The 18,525-nt window shown below is 39.5% G+C and overlaps 1 protein-coding gene across 1 annotated transcript in view; it reads right to left on the bottom strand.

Annotated features, from left to right (window-relative positions):
* The window catches only part of Pcsk5 (proprotein convertase subtilisin/kexin type 5), a 409,108-nt gene that overhangs the window by 85,183 nt on the left and 305,400 nt on the right, over positions 1-18,525 (bottom strand). Inside the window, exons 21-22 of the mRNA XM_028770072.1 lie at positions 13,048-13,150; positions 3,309-3,445 (exon numbers count right to left, since the gene is read on the bottom strand). Coding sequence (XP_028625905.1) covers positions 3,309-3,445; positions 13,048-13,150 — 240 coding nt within the window. The remainder of the gene's footprint in view (positions 1-3,308; positions 3,446-13,047; positions 13,151-18,525) is intronic.

The raw sequence follows: 18,525 nt of genomic DNA, 5'->3' as shown, positions 1-18,525 counted from the left end.
TATTTTATATATTTGAGTGAACAACTTCTATTTGAGATGTCATTGTAAAGCCACAAACCATACTCTGTGGGTAGCTACAATTCAAAATATGTTTAGCTTTCTCAAGGGTTCCTTTTGGTAAAGGTGGAACCATGGTTACAGAGCTGCCATAAAAATAAACATGGGCTTCATGGCAGACACCCTTGACAAAAGTGTAATCTCCCAATGATTTGGAATCAATATTAAAAGTCACATGCTTGTGCTGATTAATGTCTGGGATTTTGCAAAGCTACTAATTGTTCTACGAACAGCCTTATTGACACCCTAAATCAAGCACACCTCCACAACTCCCCCACATCATCCCTAAGGGTTTTATTTCTGTCAGCACTGGGCTCTATGAGAAAAGAATCAGTAATTTCCCAGCATGACAGACAATGGGAATTTATTCCTGGAGAGAATAGAAAAATCTAATCAATTAGAGAAAAATCAGGACCAGTTACAGAAGATTATAAACACCTATAAATATTTTACAAAAACAACACCAAGATTAATACTACATGTCTACCTAGGAGCCTTATTCCCAGCTTTGGGGAGTTGCATTCCTCAGTGTGCTCTGGGTAAATATCTACATTTTGTGCTGAGAATCAGATTTCCCATATGGCCCCGCCTTTGAAGAACAGCTGATCAGTGTTGCTTAGAATAACATGAGTCTACTGTTCACTCAGCATATGAGCCGGCACATGGATATCGAAAGCATTGACCTTCAGGTTGCAGAGATGCCGAGCGTACAGATAAAGACAGCACTAGGACTTTGTTGGAAGGGCAGAAATAGAAAGTCAGTATAATGTTGGAGGTGAGCTTGCTGATGCTCCTTTGTGGAGTTTCTTGAAGTGAAGCATTCAGCTTCAGCATAGTAACCTGAAGGCACAGGCTAGCCATCTGTGTTAGTTTGAGCGTCTGTTGTGCAGAGAACAAGCTAAATAAGGGCTTGGTAAACAATTACCCTCTCCAGGAAACCTCTGCTCATCACCTATGGAAATGATCTGTGGCAGCGTTTTGATTGCTCATTTGGTCCTTATCTGATAGTTTCTCATTGTTCAGTATGTGAGGACAAACCTTATTATTCTGTAAACACCTTGACAGCAAGTCAGTTTTTTTGATTGCAGTGACAGAAATACCAGGCATACCTCTTAAGGGGACAGAGGACTTGCCTGGCTCTCATTTTCAAAAGTGTCAGTGCATCAGGGTAGGGAGGTTGTGGTGAGGCAGAGAAGCTCCCTTCCTGGAAGCCATACCCCAGAGAAGAATTCCCATACATTGTTTTTCTCACCCCTTCCCCTCTGCCACTCTCTCTGAACCCCAGCTTATGGAAGGGTAAAGCCTACATTAAGGGTTCTAGTTCTCTTTCAGTCTATTCTCCCTGGAAATGCTCTCATAGAGACATCCGGAGATTTCCTTTACTAATCTACTAGGCGCTTCAAAACCAGATTATGAAATGGGTTAGCTAGCACATTGTCTGGTTTATTGTATTCTCCATTGCATCTACTAGTAACGTGTACAAAGGAGGGACACATTTAATATTTACGACAATAGACTAGATGGAGCTCTTCAAGTAGAAAATATGGAAAAATTGTCCAGGTCTTTTACACATGGTCTGATATAAGTAGTAGCAAGATGCTTGGACTATCTGAAATTTGCTTAGAATCTAAACTTTGTTCTAATTTTGTGATAGATATTGAGATGCAGAGGGTTTTATGGAAAAATGAGTCTTAATGTCCATTTGTTCCTTCTATTTTTTTAAACAAATAACAAGAGGCTTAGAGAAGTGAAGTGAGTATTTAAGTATCTTCTAGTTAGTAAGAAAGCTGGGGGCTTGGCATGTGGCTCAGTCGTAGTGTTCTTGCTTAGAATATGTAAGGGTTTAAGTTTGAATCCCAGTACTGCATAAAACCAGGGATGGTGGTGCATGCCTATAATTCCAGCATTTGGGAGGTAGGGGTAGGAAGACTGAAAGTTTAAGGTTATCCTCAGCTATGTAGTGAGTTTGAGGCCAGCTTACAATACAGGAGATCTTGTCAAAAATAAATAATTAATAAATAAACCTACCTAGGAGGATGGGACAGTTGTGCATTTCCTTAGAGGTAGTCTTGAGGGCCTTCGTCCTGAACAAGGCACGCTCTCCCTTACCTGCTGTGTGTGCACAGTCTCTGTGCTAAATGCTGTCTCATATTCAGAGCACATCAGGAAGCAGGGGATGAAATCATTTCCTGCTCTTCTGATGTTGGGCATAGAGTCTTTATGGACAAGATAGACATTCAGAGTGTGGTAAGATATATAAAACAGGAGTGAGCAGAGGTCCAGTTTCTGTATTCCTGCCAATCCAAGATATTGTCTTTTTTTTTTCATTTTTTTTCTTGGTTTTACTGTAGGCAAGAATAAAGACGAGTAAGCCTCTCTCACTAGACAAATGGTATAAATATGATGGATGTCAGGAGAAACAGCCTCTCGGGGTCAGTGAGACAACTGGGCACAGCAGAGATTGCGGAGAAATGCAGAGTAGCCTGTTTGAGGCTTCACCGTGAAAAAAATATGTGGAACAGATGGCTCCCGTACAGCAACACCATCCAGCTTTTCACCAGTGACCAATAACCCACATTTTTTCCTTTAAATTACACAAAATTTAAATTTACCTCACATTCAAACTCTACTACATAGGCAGAATCATATGATTGTAGTTCATATGAAGTCAAAATAGAGGACAGGCCTAGTCTGGAGCAGTGTCAAGGGTTAAACAAGAGAGGAATGTGGAGGGCATGGCCTACCCCCCAGTGATGGTAGATACCCAGAGAGTAACTCAGACTGGACCCAAAAGGTCACATCTGTCTTGAGTGAATTGATTACCTTGCATCTAAATGGCATAGCTCAGCTCTAAGACCTCACATAACCTTTAATGCATTATTAGTTTAAGGGACCATATGCACCTTGCTTAACTCCCTAGCTTTTCATGTCTACCACAACAAGGCTTGGTTTCACTGTGCACGTCACGCTTGACAACACACTTACTACTTTTTCCTCTTGCTTCCCTGAGAAGACCTCTTTTCACTTCTCTCATCTCCTTAGGGGCAGTGAGTCAACATGTGTGATTATGTGAACAAGGTTTTTGTGTCCTGGCAGCAAAAGAGCCTTCAGGTTGTACTGGTGCCGTAATGAACAGCTGTCTGCTCTGAACCTCAGCCCTTTTGCAGCTTTCTGAGCCAAACAAATGCCGGCTTGTGGCTTGTGAGAGAACGGCCTGGGATGAGGAAGGAGCCAGAAGCAATTGTCCTCACCTGCTCTACAGGAGGTACAGTTGGAAGGCCCACTTCCTTGACATTCTTGGCAAGTGTGGTGGCACGGATGACATTGCTTCTTAAATTCGAACTTCCATGAGGGACAGTTCATAACACAGCGACCATCATCGAAGACCCTGGAGGACAAGCAGGCTATTAGAATTCATCGGGATGACTTCTGAAGGGCCAAGAGTCAGAACATGTGCTGTGCATGTTTCACTGTACAGATTTGCTCTCATTGTTCCGGACACAAGAGCGATGCCTAGGGCAGATCATCTCAGAGCCTGTGAGATATTAGTCACGTACCCATTCTTGGCCCAATATATGGATCCAACAGCAGGCTAACCAAAAACTGGCTAGAGATATGATCCCAAATCTGCTCCCAACAGGTGCCCACCCAAATCAAGGTCATATAGAAGGCTCCACCAAATCCAGTCAATATCAGATGTAGTCTCAGACTTTCAAGATACTAAATGGGCTGCTGAATCCTGAGGCTTTAAAGAAAGCTTTTTTTCTTTAGTTATCAGCATGCCCACATTTGGTAAGGGGTGTGTCATATCTAAGTACACTGAAAGAGTATAATGAAGCACTACTCTGAAGGTTAGATGGTATCCAGAAAATTGCCTTATGCATATTACAAGCATATGAACTCAGATTTTATTTGCTCACACTTAGAGTCTCTTGACCTCTGCTTCTTAATCGTGCTCGCAAACACTCCCTGAAGGCCTGGAATAACAGTTAGAAAACAGCATCCTAAAACCTTTGGCTTTATATGTGTGCAATCTATATCATGGTGTCACTGCTAACATTTTTGTGTTTGGGCTTCATCCTTCTCTGCAGAGTAATCATAAGAGCAGATGGGATTAAGTCAACCGAATCCAAGCGCTCTACTTTGAAAAACACAAAATGTTGATGAAATAAATGTAGGAATCAGATAGGTAATATGAACAGATGAAGGGGTCAGGGTCCCACCTCCAGATGCTCTAATTTAGTTGAGCTCAGGAAAAGGAGTGGAAAATTGCATTTCTGATGATTTCTGATTTCTGGTGGTGCCAACTTTACTGATCCAGAGGGCATGGGTTTAAAAAACTTTTAATTATTTACTCATTAGTTAAAATTTTCATGACCACGCACACAGTGATTGTACATGTTACCGAAGCACAGTGTGATATTTTAGCGTAGTGCTTAGCCTCCATTCATGACATCAGGACATTTACTATTCCTAACTTCTTGCAATTTCTTTATGATTGGCATCCTCAGCCTCCTCTAGTCTGAATCTTCATAAAATCTACAATTGGAAATTTGTGGTACCACTTTGCTGTGGGATGCCAAGACATCTCTCTTCTCTCTGTTACCCAGTTTTTCTCGATCTTCCTTCCCTCCCCATCTCTCCACACCTCCAGTCTACATTCTGTTTGACTAGTTTTGTTCTCCTCATATGAATGTAAGATTATGTAGGGTTTGTTTTTCTGAGTATGATTTACATCACTTAACATGATATCCTTTGGTCTCTTCCAGTTTGCTGCGAATGGCAGGATTAGCTTTTTTATGGCTGAATATGAATAATATTCAGTTGTATGTATATACCACATTTTAAAATCCATTGGGTAGCTAGATTGATTATGTATCTTAGCCACCATGAATGGGTCAGTAATAATCACAGTATTTCTAATGTTTCTTTAGTATGCTAATCCCATTTCCTGTGGATCCTATAAAGATCACACTTGGAGAGCCACTGCTGTGCGAACATCTGGATGGCTTTGGAGTTTGTGAATTGAGTCTGTGTAATGCAGATGATGTCAAACTGATGTCTTGTAGAGTTTCCTTAGAGTAATATTTAGACTTGTTGGTCATAAGGTTAATTGAGTGGAGACCATATCCCTGAGGGTATAATTGTGCTACCGCTTCTAGGAGCTGAGGGGATCATCAAAGAAGGAAAATTCCTTTGTCTGTACCACCTCTCACTAATTATTCCTGGTGTGGCACTGGCTTGTCTAAAACACGCTGCTTACACATCTTGACCCAACCATTTGGGTAGGGAGCTGATTACAACAATCCCAGGATTAGAGAAATTTGGGAGGCAAAACACCCTTTCCCATTGCTTTGTGATTTACATCAGATTGTAAATAGAATGAGACTCAAGTCTACAACCCAACATAAAAGGCCAGCTTACTCTTGACTCCCTGGTCCCTCAGGTTCTGCTCATCAGACTCAGCACCACTGGAAGTAATAATTTTCTTGGTCTCCTGCAGACTGTGTTTAAGCTTTAAGGCAACACTCACACATTTGACTGACCATGTCAAAGAAAGACATGAATCCTAACAGAAGACCGGGATGAGTCAGGGCTGTCCTGTGTACTGATTGTTAGGTTGGCCTGATTAAAACCACTATAAGGGCATTTCTCCTAACTTCTTAGTGTTTTAATGGAATGAAACTTTGTAAAAAGTCTTCTCTCCCTGTATTTTCATAGAAACGGATCAAATAAAATGTTTAAGTTTGTATAAGAGCAAAGGTAACTTCCAGATGCTTTAATTTAGTTTTATTTACGTTATACTCCTTTGAGGCTGGGCTAGGAAGTAGGCTTCAGCACTTAGGACCATAGCATTTTAGAGCTATGCATGTTATATACAGAGCTAACGGGGCTGTTTCACATTTTAACTTGTCTTTAAGGAGCCCAACGAAAGGTGATTGGAACTGTAAACAGAAACCATAGGATATGCAGGTGATTTCTAAACTTCTGGTTTTTACCAGGGGTAGTGACTCAACCTCTAGGGAGAAATTGAGGCAGGAGGATTTCTATGAGTTTGATAAAGATGTAGGTTTCCCAGTGAGTTCCAGGCCAATGTAACCTAGAGAGTGGGGAGCTGTCTCTATTCTATTTGGTTTTTTCCCCCTGGTTTTTAGTAAAACAACTTTAGAGTTAAATTCTTAAATTAAAAAAAAATTGTAGAAAAATTTAAACAGACATAAAAGTATATCTTGTGTATATAAGCGATAACTGTCCCCCACTCAATGTATGCATCACTCAGCTTCAACAGTTATTAATACCTGGTCAGTATTATTTTCTTTCCACTACTCATTCAGCTTTGAACCAAACTGGAAAGTTAATGTTAATGTTTCTCACAGGTGAATGTTATCTGAAGATTATCTTTATTTTCTAGGAACTAAAAGAATGTAGTGGCTTAAAAACCAGAAAAGCAAGCAAACAAACAAACAAACAAATAAACAAACAAAACTCCAGAGACCAGCTCTCCAGATTGTTTGTCATCCCTGTCCCTAATCCAGATCCTTCTTCACTGTTTTCCATATTGTTTTATTCTGGACGTGAGCTTACTAAAAAGGTCTATCTCGGGGTCATCAACTATCCTCATTCATGAGGTAGAAACCCAACTGGCCTTTAAACTAGAGGAAACATCATCAGGAATTCTAAGGTTGAGACAAGAAAGACTAGGCTAGTCAACCCAAGCTAGCTTCCTCCTTCCATGGCTGAGTAGAGGCTGTGTCCTCTGTTGCTCCAGCATCTGGCAAATGTCCACTCCTTCTTGGGTCCAACTGTTTAAATGTCAAGGTCTTGAATTTCCCTCACTCTTGCTTCATTTGAGTGTGTTAGCATCCTTTGACTGTGACCTCAATGTCAGGAACAGTGTCCTAAAAAGCCTTTAGAGTCTCTATCTATCTATCTATCTATCTATCTATCTATCTATCTATCTATAACAGAACTAAATATAAAGCAAGCATTTTTGACCTGCTTTGCATGGACTCCACTTACCATGGCTTGGATGTGTTATATAAAATGTATGTGTTGGAAACTTGGTCTCCAAGGTGATGATGTTGTGAAGTAGGATTTAAGATGAGAGGAGTAGGTAGTGAGGAGTCTTACACAACAGCTGGATTGGTGATGTGACCATGGGAATAAGCCATAAAAGCAAGTCTAGCTTCCTTTTGTTCTCTCACTGTTACTCTCTCATGCCTTCCACCTTCTGCAGTGGGGTGACCCAGCACCAAGACCTTCACCAGAGGCCAGTGTCATGTACATAGATCTCCCAGTTCCCAGTAATATTCAACCACAGCTATATTGTTTATAATTTATCCAGTCTCAAGTATTGTGTTATAGAAGCTCCAAATGAGCCAAGACACTGATCCAGGAAATACTTGGGAAAATACTTTGCCATTTTTCTCAAGAACAAATAAGTCAGCATAACCTTATTTCCAGATAACTTTTTTTTTAAAAACTCTTTTCAACTCCCTTCAGGGAAAATATCAGAAAAATAAGAAGTCAAGTAGTTTGTTGCCATGCTCCATTACCCAGTCTTGGATGTGTGTGTGTATACAGCTAACATCAAAGAAGAAAGATGTGGGGGAGGAAAGGATGCTTAGAGCAAAGAGAAGAAACTGTTCCTAGGAACAATATTTTGTTAGTATGATACCCTGGTTCAAGACTCATGTATATGAATTCCTTCATTCAAAAGCTAATAGTATACTTTACAAACAAAACTTCCAAAATGTCCTAGTAGTGTTACCCTTCATTTTATGTCAATGGGCCTAGATTTCTTGTTGTTTCTCTTTTTGAGACAGGGTCTCCAGGTAGCCAGGATAGACTTCAAATCCTGCCTTGTCTTTACTACCATGGTTACCTCTATGCCTAGATTTTGTTTGTTTTTTTGTTTGTTTGTTTGTTTTTTAAGTAGTCACTTATGGTGGTAGAATTTTTTTCTTACTTTTCATTTCTATTATGCTAGGTACAATCGTGTATACTGGATGATTATAATCGCCTCATTAGACAAGTGTTCAAAGATGTTCAAACATGCAAGGCAATTTAATTGTTCACAGTAATATAAATGTAGGTTAGAAGGAAAACAGGGTATAGTTTTGCTAATGTCTTTATCTTAAATTATATTTTGAAGTTTCTTCGATAGTTACAGGTTTAATTCTAGAAACACTTAGAAAATAGTCTTGTGGATGCTTGCAGAAAAAGTCATCAACAGTTCACCCATCTGTTAAGCCTGCCAGATCCAATCTAATAATGACCAGCCTGGCAAAATGTGGCTGCTGGTGCAATAGTGCCATGGATGTTATAGGGGTAATCATTGCTTTCTGAGTGGATTTAAGGCCTGCTACACAGAAGGGAACTCATACCTGGTACTGTAAACCCAGTTCAGAACTCAAGTCTAAGGTGGTTATAGGTTATTTGGAAACATACTATTTTAATTTTGCTAAATGGGCATAGTGTCAAGCTCCCTTCTAAATACTTATATCCACACCTGTGGATTAATTTGGCTTTCACTCATTAGAGGAGCTTTATTTATTATTATTATTATTATTATTATTATTATTATTAATTATTATATTTATTTCATGTATGTGGGTACACTGTCGCTGTCTTCAGACACACCAGAAGAGGGCATCAAATGCCCATTACAGATGGTTATGAGCCACCATGTTGTTGTTAGGAATTGAACTCAGGACCTCTGGAAGAGCAGTCAGAGCTCTTAACTGCTGAGCTATCTCTCCAGCCCGAAGAGCTTCTTTTAGATAACAGTTAATACAGAGACATTTGGTCAAATGACTTGGCTGTAAATGAGACGTCTAAATAATTACTCTTCAATGGTTCAGGGAACGAGACTGAGGAGCAGAAAGACGATGACCATGAAACGGTATCTTCTAGACATGACATGGCCAATGCACAGAAGGGAACTCATACCTGGTACTGTAAGCCCAGTTCAGAACTCAGGTCTAAGGAAGTTATAGGGTATTTGGAAACATATTATTTTAATTTGAAATAGTATGACTATTATAGTATAGTATAGACTACGAGGTTATCCACAGTAGACCTGAAAAAAATTGGTCCTATCAACATTTCAATATGGAAGAAGGGGCTCATGTAGCTCTTCTGCTACCCATGGTACTATTGACAGTTAATGGTCACTAGAGGAAAGGTTATAATTTTTTTCAGTAGTATGGCCACTGATAAATTAAATTGTCCATGCTATACTAAATGGCCTCCCATTCATGCTCATAATGGTTGAATAATATTCCACTGTGTAAATGTACCATATTTCATTATCCATTCATCAGTTGATGGGCATCTTAGTTGATTTCATGGCAGCAAGGAATGTTGATGAGCTAGTATATCTGTAATAAGATATAGAATCCCTTGGGTATATGCCCAGTAGTGTTACAGCTGGATCATGTGACAGCTCCAGTCTCACCAGCAGTAAATAAATATTCTTTCCTCACATTTTTGCCAGAATTTTTCATCATTTGTTTTTTTTTTTTACATTTTTTATTCTAGCCATTCTGACTGAAGCAAAATGGATTTTTTTTTTCTGGATGATACTGGAAACAATCATTCTGAATGAAGTAACACAAATTCAGAAAGGCAAACATCATATGTTCTCTTCCATTTGACTTCAGATATGTTTACTTCATTTTCAATAATCTTAGAGGTCTGGAAACTAGTAGGGGGCCATGGTGGAGAGGTCCAAGGCAGGGAGATAGAAATAAATAGTATATTGGCTCAGAGGGGATTAATGGAACAGAAGGGGTTAAATTTGAGTGGGAAATGGGAGGAAATGGTAGAGAAGGGGATACAGGGGAGATAAACCAATGACCTTTTAAAAAATTCATAGAGAAACACACCCACTGCTGTAGAAGCTTCTTACTGTATAAGTATAGGTATATATATAGGTATAGGTAAGTTATATAGGAGAACAGTTAAAATGGAGTCATCTTATAACAGGATCACAATGCACTGACTAGATACCACAGGGTAATAAATAAAAGACGTAGTGTTAGAAATGGGTTAACTCTTTTGGAGTTACTGTCCAGTTACGTCTCATAAACCTCTAAACAGGCCATTGTCAATGCTATTGGTTTCTTTGAAGAACTCAATATTAAGAGCCTATTGCTGAAGATACCACATACTTAAGACATAAGTAAGACATGGAGAAATTTAGCTGGTACTCAATTGTATGTTTCACTCTTACTGGTTAATGTTCATAATGTTGTGAGGTGCTAATATATATCACTGAAGGAGAAAAGTAATCATCAGTCTTACCCAGCCATGATCCTGCAAGCTATAATAACTTCTAGCCTGACAAGGCATACCCATTGGTACAATCGTGTCATGAATATTATGGGAGTAAGCAATCATTTTCTGATTGGATTTAAGTTCAGAACAACAGCAACATGAAACTCATTCAGGTACCTATTATCAGGTCATCATCCATGCCACTAGTATCAGGCTAAGAGCCTATGGTTAGATGGGTCATAGGAACTAGGAAAGAAGCTAACACTAATATTCTGTTGAGCAGACAGTATGGTATGCTAATTCTTAATGACATCATTATACCCATTAATTCATCTCTTGACTCTCATTAGAGAAGCTTCTATTCTCAGTAGATGGTGATTAATACAGATACCCACAACTAGCAAGAGACTGTAGAATGCTCAGCTAATATGGGTCATCTATATCATAGCCACTCCTCATAAGGCTCAATCATCGTTGCAGAAGAGTGGACATAAAGACTCTAAAGAACCAGAGGTGGTGGATAAACATAATCAAACAGTGCCCCTCGTATATAGCAGTGAAGACATAAACTCAAAGTGATTGTGACAGCACACACAAGATGCAGTGCAAGCTGAAACAAGACAATGTCCTTCACACATGGCAGAGAAGATATAAGCTCAGAATGATGATGACAGCGTGAATAAGCTCCAGTGCAAGCTGAAGTAAGACAAAAATCTCATCATCGAAAGGAAGGTCAACATGAAGTCCCACCTCTGGTTGAGGAGCTATTGGCAACTCATAAGTACTGGGAGAAAGTCATTTTTCTTTAAGAATGTTGCCCTTGGTAAGCTGGCCAAACTTCAGAAGGCCACACATCCAAGATATATGTGCAGCACAAATTAGACTTGATGGGTAGAAAAATAAGTCACAAAGTTGAGGGGTGGGTCTGGGAGGAGTGGAGGAGAGAGTGAATATGATTAAAGTACATTGTATAAAATTCTAAAAGAAATATTTTATAAAAAGAAACAAATAATTTAAAAAGGGAGATAAATGTATTAATACTTGAAAATGACAGGCCTATTGAATCTTCAAAACTATCAGTCAGGGAAGATTAAAAAAAAAAGAAACATGGCAAAGGAAATGTTACAAATAAAACATAAAACTTGAGAACAAGATTCTGGAAATATTTTTTGTGAATATTTTAGGATAATTGGTGAGAATGGAATATGGGCAATATAGTATAACAATCTGTGGAACATATTAGATTTCCTTAATTAAAAAAAAAGAAAGCATTCTCATGGTTAGCACTGGGAATCCTTGAGATTTCTATTTTTTCTTGTTCTTTGCTACCTTCATCCTTCATTCTTTCCTTCTATTCTTCTTTTTGGTCTTTGTCCTTCATTTTTTGCCTTCTTTTAAGGGAATTCTTCTGACAATCAAACTCATGGTCTTGATGACACACAGTGCAACAAGCAAATGTTTATAAAACTGTTACTATATACTGGTCACTGTGGAAAATAAAGAAACAAATAGAGCACAGCCCTTGCTCACAGGGCTGTCACAGTCCTGAGGAAGAATGAGGACAGAATGACCCTTGTGCAGAGGGAATGTCTCAGTAGAGTTGCAAAGTACCCCCTCTGTGATAATATCCTTATCCAATTTGGAGAGAGAGAGAGAGAGAGAGAGAGAGAGAGAGAGAGAGAGAGAGACTCAGCTTCTTGCACATTTAGCTAAACATGGATAAAAGCATTCATTCAAACATTGGGAAGCTTCCAATTATTAAGAGCTAGATCAGAGGAGCACTGGTTAAAAATATATCAGACATCCAATCCTCACTATTGGAGATGTCTATTAGATTAGCAGTGCTGCTCATTGCTTGCTATTTCTGTTTGACATGTAATGATGCCTCCATTTTCCTTGAACTGTACAAGGGAAAGAGATGCAAATGTGAGATCTCAAGAAACTCACATTCTAGTAAAGACAAGCATTTGGAAACAAATGTCTTCCAGACACCTTTGAAAGCTACAATACTCTTATAGATATGCTATAGAGCAGAAAGTCATAAAGGATTAGGCTATGATGACTTGAATTGGATCTCCAGGACTCACATGTTAGAAGGAGAGAACTTATTCTCATATTTTGTTCTATGATATCCTCACAAGTGCTGTAGGTACATGTATGTATGGATATAGAGCACATATAAATAAATAATAATTCAACAAACAGTAAATTTTTAAAATTCTACTAGGAAGTGGTCAGAAATGCCTTTACATAATAAGTTTCCCTTAAATTGATTATAGAAACAAGTGTATATGTGTGGGAGTATATATATATATATATGCATATATATCTATATATTATGGTATTGAATTGATTATAGAGATGAGTGCATATATACTCATATATATGTATATATTTCAGAAAATGAAAATGCTGTTTGAGAGATGAGTGTGTAGGATATTGGATTCCACTGGTCAAAAGTGATCTCAAAGGTATCATTTTCATTAACAAGATAGCTCTTAAAGTATTTAGGAAATGGGTCTTTGCCAAGGGTATTGAACCTCATGGGAGAGGACACTACAGAGGTGGGTTGTGGCCAGACTAAAGTGAATATCTATGTCATGGGAAGTAGTTTGGGTCTTGTGTCCAACAGCCTAATTAGGTGCCACTAAGGTGTTTAACACATCCTCTCTATACCCCACTCTTAGGAATTACTTAAAAGTCACTCACCTTGTTATGGGGCAGCTGATACAGTCTTCCTGAGTTGGTCCCCAGCACTTGGAACATGAGGCTTCGCAGGTTTGGCAGTGGCCTTGCTCATCAATATATTCTCCTGTGGAACAAATGTAGCTGTTTACTTTATTTCATATAGCAAGCCTGCCAGGGCTGACAGTCAGGGATTAGTCAGAGCTCTTGCTGGCTACTTGAGCAGTGGAAATTACACAAGGCATGGTTATGCTTCAAATCAAGCAGTGGTCAGGCCACACCCACATCTTGTCTAAGCATGCTATAAGGGGAAGGATTGTAGTTTTAGAGAAAGAATAGAAGTAGTGTTTTGACTGAAACTTGGCAGATGTGAACTAGATGTTATCCTTAAAGATTACCAGTGAAGAAACAGAACAGGGTTTTTCATTCAGCTGGAAAGTTTATCTTTCCCATAGGAGTACATATCTGATCTCTCCACAGAACTCAATGCAGCTTCACAAATTTCTCTTGAGCATAGGAAATCACCACCACAGCAAAGGGGTAGAGAGAGATCAACCTGCCCAAAGGCATCAAAGACAGGATGGCACTCAATGAATCCAACCCTCCTCCTACACTGCATCTCTTCTCCCTTGTCACTGTAAAAATCCAAACCAAACCAAACAACACTCAAACACAAAGACACAACAGTTTGAGAGATTTCTTCAGCCAGATCCAAAATGCCACGTTTTGTTGTTTGAGAACAGATAATCCTCAGAAAAAAATATTGTCCAGATTCTGGCAGAACCATCGCCTCCCTTGGCCTCATCCCACTCTTGAATTTGACAGCTGTTTAATCATCTAGAGCTTGTCAATGTGAGAACCACCTGGAGTGGTGAGGTAAGACGACCGATTTATGGCTTAGTCAAGCCACCTCAATGATGCTCTAAGACTGCTGATGGTGTCACTGTAGTTGCATTCACTGGATGAGGATAGAACATGTTGTCCTTGGTTTTTCCCACTGTAGAGCAATTTTAATCCAGCAACATGGCTACTCTGCCAAGAGATCACACTCAAAAGACCTTCTAGGTCTGTGTGATCCAGTTGGGATGGCACACACCCTAATCCCTCTGGCTGGAATGTAGACATGTCCTTAATAACATACTTTTAAGGTAGAATTGGTTTGTAGAAGAAAGCAGCCATATTTGAAAGTGACAAATCAGAGAAAGATTTTCCCAAATGAGTCAGAGATAGGATATGTCCAACTCTCATGAGAACAGAGAGGAAAGAAAGGTGACTAAAGGGAGAGGAGGAGGGGGAGAGGGAGAGACAGTTTTACAGAGACAAGTTTTAGGTGAAGATAGAATAAGCCAGAGAATAAAACATTTATTCATTCCCTTATTTTGTGCATTTTTTGTTGCTTATTTTTACACAGTGTCTCACCATACAGGTCAGGCTGCCCTGGGTCTTATTATACAGGCCAAGTTGCCCTGTAACTTGTGATCCACTTGCCTCAGTTTTCTGAGTGCCAGGGTTATAAGAGTACGCCACCATGCCTGTGTGGAAAATTAATTCTCCCTCATTTCCATCAGTACCTTGGCTATGTGTTTTCTTTCTTGATCTGCTCAACTATAAAGGCCTCCATTCAGCACTCATAAAATGTTAGATCTAATGACCACCGAGCATTTCTTAGCTCTGCAATTTTGAAAACATGATCTAAGCAATGTTTTTCAACCTTCCTAATGCTGTGACCCTTTAATAAAGTTCCTCATGTTGCAGTGACCCTCAACCATAAAAGTATTTTTGTTGGTGCTTTATAATTGTAACCTTACCACTGTTACAAATCATAATGTGTTTTCCAATGGACTTAGGTGATCCCTGTGAAAGGGTAGTTCAATCCCAGAAGGGTTAGAGATTCCACAGGTTGTGAAAAACTGATAAGCACAAGTTTTTACACAACTTCACTCCTTTTGTCCTCTATTTTGACTGCGCCAAACTTTTTCCAAGCTTCCTTTCTCCTCACAATTCTCACAAGGAGACATCTCTTAACTTGAGAATAGGATATCTGAGGTCCCTCAATTTCCTTTTTTTCTGTGCCTAAACTCCTTGTGAACTCAAGTGCTCTCTTAACAACTGTCTTCAAGGAAGGTGTATCATTCCTGCTGCCCATAGTCAACTCTCCACTCACTGCTTTTCATCTTTTTTACTTGGGCTGTTTCTCTCAATCCCTCGGTCCTAAATCTCCTCTTTATGTCTCCATGTTACAGCATCTACAAGGATTCTCCCCTAAACTAAAACCTTCCCAAGACCCTTCCCTTCCTGAGAAGTGACTCCTCAAGGCTGTTTATTTTCCTCTTGGTACTTGGAAACAAAATGGAGAACATTTTGTGACCTTGAAGCTTATGTAATCGAGTCATCAAAGGACAGCTAACTGGTTCATCCCTCTCCAGTCTGCACGCCTCTGCACTTTAGAGTAAGTACTGGCTTTACAAAAGATGACAATAGAGAGTCCTGCTCCGATTCCCATATTTATGTGGATGTCCAATTAGTCACATAAACAACTGCCTTCAGTCCTTGCACACAGGCACAAGTCTTTGTCTGCACATTTGGAACTGAGGAAGTCAGATTCCAAGGACATAAGGAAGTTACTCTTTTTTTCTTTTGTGTTGTTGGAACAGCAAATTCTTGTCATCTGTCTTCATTGCACAATGAAGTTGAATGTTTATGACAGGCGTGATACACAAAATTCTTAGGAGAAGTCACTTTTAGCAGAGATGCCAGGAGCCAGCATGTTGTTCACCTATCTATCCTACAAGCTCTTCCTTCTGGCAACTTCTCTTATTATGTCCAGATCTTACTTTTCCTGTGGTTGCAACATTTCCCTTTCTCTGTTAATTCCTTTTAATCCATTTTACAGGGATTTAAAGGACTCTGAGGAAGTGGGAGCACATGGGGAGGAAGGGCGTCTGGAAATTTGAAGACCCAGCTTCAAAATGAATGCTTATGAATTTAGAAGTGTACAAGCACGAAACTTGGTATGTTAGTTCTATCCTTTATAACACTGTGAAAAGGTATAATAATCTTAGATTATAAAGGAACTCATATGAGGTCATCCAGAAAAGGTGAACTTGCATTATGTGATCTCCAGTTATAAAACACAATCCAAGACATAATAATAGACTTTAGATGTACATGGCCAGAAAATGAGCTAACTCACCACTCCCTACCACCCCTCTCTCTCCTTTCCTTTTCCCCCTTACCCCTTACTTGATTATCTCTCCCCTCTTTTTTTGTGGGACAGGGTCTCATGTAATCCAGACTGGCCTTAAACTCACCAAGTAGCAGAATATGACCTTGAATTCCTGATCCTCTTCCCTGTCTCCTATGTTCAGGATTTTAGGCTTGTGCCATCATACCCATCTCAAGAATTTTGTTCTATAGAGGCACTGTGTCTTTATTGATTCAAACAAAGTCAATTGTAGAGTCTATGTAAATATATATCCCAATAAGGGAATAAATACTTAAGTAATAGATTATGATGTGTGTTTAAAGCAATTTTTTTTTTAATCAAAGTGGCTAGTAGGTGGGGGAGGAGGACGAAGCACTGGGAATCCAGCAGCTTGGTGTTGCTGGTTGTTTCACTGAGCATCCTGGATATTGACTATCTTCAGCTTCCTGTCTAAAGCCTACTTATGTGCCTTATCACCCAGGTGCCAGCAATCATGTGACTTTATTGAACAATTTCACAATCCCAAGTACTAATTAAATAATACTATCTCTTTTCAAGGAAGCTAATACAGAGCCTCCAACTTAAAATACCATTGTGTGAGGACAGTTTTCATGAAAAAGAACTACACATTTATTATTTTATGCCAGCTACAATAAATGCTTGGCAACACTTTCAGCTAATTATATGCTAATGAAATAAGTCAGTTTTTAAAGCCTCGTTAAGCTGCTGTTTTTATAGCAGGGCTCAATAAATGAGACCATCAACTGAGACTGAAACACCTTTAGCTTAAAGTCTCCATAGTCACTCAGCCTTAAAGGGGAAGGAGATTTGAACAAGGTGTCCAACAGTGGTGAACTTTGAAACTATTATATCAAGTGAAACAGACCAATCACAAAAGGACAAATGCTTTATGAGGCCCTCAGAGTAGTAAAAAGTCATAAGGACAATATAGTATGGTGATTTCCAGGGGACAGTGGGTGATAGGGAGTTAGAGTTTCATGGGTTCAGAGTTTCAATTAGAGAAGATCAAAGTGTTTTGGAGATAGATGGGGAATGATGGCCACACAACATGTGAAGTAACACACATGCAGAGGTGAAACTGAACTCTGAAAATGGCTAAAATGCTATGTGTGTGTGTGTGTATATATATGTTAATATATATGTGTTAAACATATATTTAAACATATATATTAACACACACACACACACACACACACACACACACACACACATGTTAAAAACTATCTACCCAATAAGTTTGTTCCTTAACAGACCTATATTAGATATTAACAGCAACAAAACTCCTTCAGGCTTTGGGGGTATGGATATAAAGCACTGATTGTCTTAGGATACAGATCTGTCAAATAAAGGCTTGAGAGAGGACAGTGGTAGGCAATGGATGCACAGGTAAACCCATCAGAAGGGAGACATCTGGGAGAGGTGATTTTCTGTGTCTCTCCCTACCCCAGGAACCACTATAGGTAAAAAGAACAAGGGGCCAACTAGGACAGACCCACCAACCTCCCTGGTCTGGCTGCGCCTCTGCAGGGACTGATATACTCCTCTTGTAACCTGTTCTCTCAGCATTTCCTTTGGTACACCTCCTTTCCCATGGGATGTTTGGGTTGACAGAGTTTGTGTTTCCTAGTCCTGTGGCTCTCTCACTCTCAGCCTAGGCATGTATCTGTGTGCTGTATGCAGACACATGGGATGCTATCCTGGCATCCTCAGGGCTGGTACTCCTGCAACTGGGTGGATCATAAATTTTAGATCCAATACAATGCAAATATTTACCTCCCTTAAGCTTACACGTTCTTTGAAGGGCAGAATGAAGAGGTGACATTCTTCTTTCCACCCTTGTTTGAGCCCTGACCACATTAAGACACACAGAGAAGGTAACCAAAGTGAAGGGTTGGCCAGCATACCTGAGTACAGAGGGGATGCTGCAAGCACACAAGCCTCTATTCATCGATGCTTTCCATATTACAAGTGCTGTACTATGCAGTACTTAGTACAGACAGACACCCCTTTTGTGAGTGAGAAACTGAGGCTCAGATGGATGAAACATTTTGCATAAACTAATTCAACTAGGCAAGTGACAGTTGGGCTATGCCCCAGGAACTCAGAGCCCAGGCCCTGCCCTTTTTACAACATACCCCTGTGGTGGATTCAATTGCTCTTTCAGTGTTCCAAGTAGTTTTGCTGTTTATAAAAAGAAAGCAGTGCATGCCTTACTTAAACCACTTGATGTGGTAACAGCAGTATCAAAAGAGAGGTCACTGTGAAAATGAATGGAC

The sequence above is a fragment of the Grammomys surdaster genome, unplaced genomic scaffold (genome assembly GCF_004785775.1).
Source record: "Grammomys surdaster isolate TR1022 unplaced genomic scaffold, NIH_TR_1.0 198, whole genome shotgun sequence".
In the NCBI taxonomy this organism is placed as follows: Eukaryota; Metazoa; Chordata; class Mammalia; order Rodentia; family Muridae; genus Grammomys; species Grammomys surdaster.
The sequence above is the reverse complement of the archived record's forward strand: the minus strand, read 5'-3'. Positions and strand labels throughout refer to the sequence as shown.